Source organism: Clarias gariepinus, chromosome 1 (genome assembly GCF_024256425.1).
Source record: "Clarias gariepinus isolate MV-2021 ecotype Netherlands chromosome 1, CGAR_prim_01v2, whole genome shotgun sequence".
Taxonomy (NCBI): domain Eukaryota; kingdom Metazoa; phylum Chordata; class Actinopteri; order Siluriformes; family Clariidae; genus Clarias; species Clarias gariepinus.
The window spans coordinates 51513310-51517500 of record NC_071100.1 but is presented as its reverse complement, the minus strand read 5'-3'; the positions used below and the strand labels follow the sequence as shown (position 1 = coordinate 51517500).

The 4191-nt window shown below is 45.8% G+C and overlaps 2 protein-coding genes across 3 annotated transcripts in view; both read left to right on the top strand.

Annotated features, from left to right (window-relative positions):
• The window catches only part of nrd1a (nardilysin a (N-arginine dibasic convertase)), a 17480-nt gene extending 15231 nt beyond the window's left edge, over positions 1–2249 (top strand). Inside the window, exons 29-31 of one of the 2 annotated variants that reach the window (XM_053497481.1) lie at positions 664–871; positions 949–1038; positions 1756–2249. In XM_053497481.1, the coding sequence (XP_053353456.1) occupies positions 664–871; positions 949–1038; positions 1756–1947 (490 nt within the window). In that variant the 3' untranslated portion in view covers positions 1948–2249. The remainder of the gene's footprint in view (positions 1–663; positions 872–948; positions 1039–1755) is intronic. The other variant, XM_053497482.1, reaches the window with a different exon arrangement.
• Positions 2250–3166: 917 nt separating this feature from the next.
• On the top strand, positions 3167–3765 carry LOC128525410 (protein FAM163A-like). The gene is made up of 2 exons (XM_053497513.1): positions 3167–3259; positions 3395–3765. Exons 1-2 carry the CDS (start codon positions 3167–3169, stop codon positions 3689–3691), a joined length of 390 nt encoding a protein of 129 aa, XP_053353488.1. The 3' UTR covers positions 3692–3765.
• The last annotated feature ends 426 nt before the right edge of the window (positions 3766–4191 follow it).

Here is a 4191-nt window from a genome sequence, read left to right as displayed (position 1 = left end):
AAAAGGGGAGGAGCCAGAAGGAAACACAAACATGAGGGGGAACTGAGATGTAAAGCAAACAATCACCTCACCGTCAGCAAACCTGAGTGATCAATGAGAGTGAGGAAGACAGCATCCAAACATACCAGTTCACCATAATACTCTACGTCCATGAGTCCCCCAGATCTGCTCCTTTACCTAAGGATAATCTATTTATAAAAATGCTTGAGTAAATAAATAGGTTTTTAGCCTGGACTTAAACACTGAGACTGTGTCTGAGTCCCGAACACTATTTGGAAGACTATTCCAAAATTTTTGGGGCTTTGTAAGAAAAAGCTCTGCCCCCAGCTGTAGTTTTCATAATACCCGGTACTGACAAGCAGCCTGCATCCTTTGATCGAAGTAGGCGTGGCGGATCGTAAGACACTAGCAGTTCACTCAGATACTGCGGCGCGAGACCATTTAATGCTTTATATGTCAAGAGTAGTATTTTAAAATCAATGGGGAGCCAATGAAGTGAAGATAAGATAGGGGTGATGTGCTCATATCTTCTGTGCTCATCACTCCCATGGTCATGTGACGTGAGCGTAGTGTTTTGGGGTGTGGTGGTGTGGTTTTGATGCCATGATCATGTGATGTTTGTTAAAATCATTAAAACGAGGTGTGTGTGTTTGTTGGTTGCAGTACAGAACATGTGGAGATGAAGATGGAGGAGTTCCTCCTGAGCTTTGGCGAGACGCTGGCGGCGCTGACTGATGATGCGTTCAGGAGTCATGTGACGGCGCTGGTGAAGCTGAAGCAGTGTGAGGACACACACCTTGGGGAGGAGGTGGAGCGGCACTGGAACGAGGTCATCACCCAGCAGTACGTCTTCGACCGACTCCAGCATGAGGTCAGCATCTCTCTCACTCACACACACACACACACAAATACAACATTACCTAACGTGTGTGTGTGTGTGTGTGTCAGATCGAGGCTCTGAAGCTGATCAGTAAGGCCGAGCTGATCGACTGGCTTCTGCAGCACAGGTCTCAGATCAGCAGGAGACTGAGTGTACACGTGAGTAACACACACTCATACATCACTAACACCCCGACACTGATTCGTTTCCGTGACAGCGCGTCCCCCAAGCTTCTATTCCCCTAAACAACAACATAAAAACTATGACACTCGTCTTATTTATTAAAGCACCGTGTCATCTACAGTGGGGTAAAAACGTATTTATTCAGCCACCAGTTGTACAAGTTCTCAACCACTTAAAAAGATGAGAGAGGTCTGTAATGTTCATCATAGCTGGACATCAACTATGAGAGACAAAATAAGAAAGAATCACACTGTAGGATTTTTTAAAAATAATTTATTTGCAAATTATGGTGAGAAATAAATAAGTATTTGTTCACCTACAAACAGTCAGGATTTCTGTCTCTCACAGACCTGTAAGTTCTTCTCTAAGAGGCTCCTCTGTCCTTCACTCGTTATCAGTATAAAAGACACCTGTCCACAACCTCAAACACTCACACTCCAAACTCCACTATGGCCGAGACCAAAGAGCTGCTAAAGCACACCAGAAACACAACTGTAGACGTGCACCAGGCTGGGACCACGTGTAGTGGCTGACTAACTGTATATCCATTCAGTTATAGTTACATCATCGCTTCATGGAGTGTGTGTGTGTGTCTAGAACCCGTTACCTCCAGGACGTCCTGACATCTAGAACATGTTAATGAGCTTTAATAAGTGATGGATTGACTAAGTGACTGATTGATTGATTGACAGGTGGTGGGATGCGGCCCGCAGGAGAGCGACTCCCCGGCCGAGGGGGGACCGGAGACGTCTCAGTACGGCCAAGTGTCCAAGCTGACCTTCCTGTCCCCGTCACACACGCTCTCCTCCGACATCATCATCACTGACATCAGAGCTTTCACACACACACTCACTCTGTATCCGTACCACAAGGTCCTCCAGTAAACACACACACACACACACACACACACACACACACACACACGGCCGTGAAGACGCTGTTACCGACAAGGCAAAGTCCAACATTACAACCCAGTTTCACCTCTCCCCCTCTCTCCCTCACACACATGCATGGGTGCCAATAGATTTGCTTGGTGTTGCTGAGTGGGCGGAGAGACAGAGTAAGCCCCGCCCACTCACCCAGAGAGAAGCTCAGTGAAGACGAGAGCAGCAACTAATGTAGCAGCCTTTAATAACCACGGAAATAAAAGACGTTTTACAAAAATAACCTTCATTTGTGGAATTTTTCTTTTGGTGATTCTTTTGGTAAAGGTTCTTCCACACCTCCACTACACTCTCTCTCACACACACACACACACACACAGTGAGAGTCAGAGTGAGTGTCTGTGTTCGTGCTTCTGCTGAAACATCTTTCATCACAATGGTGTGAGAGCAGCAGCTGGATTTTACTCAGCACACCGTGGTGATGATGATGATGATGATGATGATGATGGTGATGATCTGCCTGGGTACGAGTCGAGGTGTTACACACGAGAGGATTTGGATTTACTGATCATCAGGTAACATCAGAGGAAACATTAATGTAAATCAATTCATATAAATATAAACTGGTTTTAATTTGCTTTTAATCTGCACATGCTACATTTAAACACATTGTGTGTGTATATGTTTCCCTTCTCACACACATCTTCATCTATGTGTGTGTGTGTGATGGGGTGATGATGTCACACAGGTGTGTAACACGCTGGAATAAAATCAGTAAAGATTTAAACAAAATTTTTCTTCTATTTAAAACTTAACATTTTAAAACTGAGCTCTGCTTCTCTATCACACTCCTGCAGTGTGTGTGTGTGTGTGTGTGTGTGTGTGCTCTCATTGGTTACCTGCAGCTCAGTGATGGAAAAGCAGTGTAGAGGGAATAGTGTGTGAATAATTGAGTGTCTCAGGCGGAGGTGTGTATAAATATTCATCTCGCAGCTTCAACACTCATTCACAATTCATTATAGAGTCTGTCTTTTTCACACACACACACACACACACACACACACACACACACACACACTTTATTGCTCACATCACATCACACACACACACGTCTCAAAAGAAATGTCACTTCACTGTAAAAAATAATTTAAATGAATGCACTCCTGAAGAGTGTGTGTGTGTGTGTGTGTGTGTGTGTACAGGTGTTGATGGAGGGCAGATGAGCGCTGGAACTGTGGTGATCTCAGGAGGAGGTGTAGCTGCTGTGATCCTGCTGTGTATCATCACTGTGCTGTGTTTCTGCAGACTGCAGGTACACACACACACACACACACACACACACGTTTCCCTTTAGGCCACTAATCTTGAATAGATTAATCACACACTAAAGTTGTGCTTGTGTATTGTACATAATGCAGTGTGTGTGTGTGTGTGTGTGTGTGTGTAGCATTATTGCTGTAGGGTTGATGTCCCTGAGCCGGTCCCTGCTCCGGTGTTGGACGCTCGTTCTGGTAATCGCTGTGAGGTGTGGAGCGTAGACGGAGTCCCCGGGACCCTGCTTCCGTTGACCTTTAACCCCAGTCCGACCTATAGCTCCTGTCCCACCTGCTCACACTTCTATCGCCATGACGACGTGTGTCTGGATGTTGCACACAGAGCGCCGGTTCAGGGTCTTACTGCGCTCGGCTCGATGGTCATGATGAACTGCTACACCGACACACACGCCATCAGCACCGACGTCTGACCTCTGACCCCTGACCCTAGCAACATCAGGACAGTATCAGGCTTTCGGTGATTTTTGGTGTTGAATGGAGCAGAATGAGCACACACACACACACACACACACACACACCTGTAGTCGAGGTAAATGTCCTGTAATGCCTTTTACTTTGCTGAGCCCGAGGTCTCTCAGCTTCCTGTTAGTGGTGATGATGGTGGACTCACTGGATTGAGCAACATATAGTAGAATGAGAAAGTCCAAGGAGCTCAGTTCAGAAAGAGGGTGTTACACAAGTCAGAAATGTCTCTCAGAGATCTCCAAACCATTGCAGATTCCAAGATCAGCTCAAACTACTGTATAAATTGTAAAAAAAAATATATGTATATTGGTAGGTGGAGCCACTGAGGCAAGGTCTAAAAGCACTAAACTGTCCTTCTCAGCTGAGAGAACTTGTTCTGAGACTCAGGAACCACCCAAGGCACAGGCCTTACTGTGAACTGAAAGCTGCTGGAACACCAGTGTCA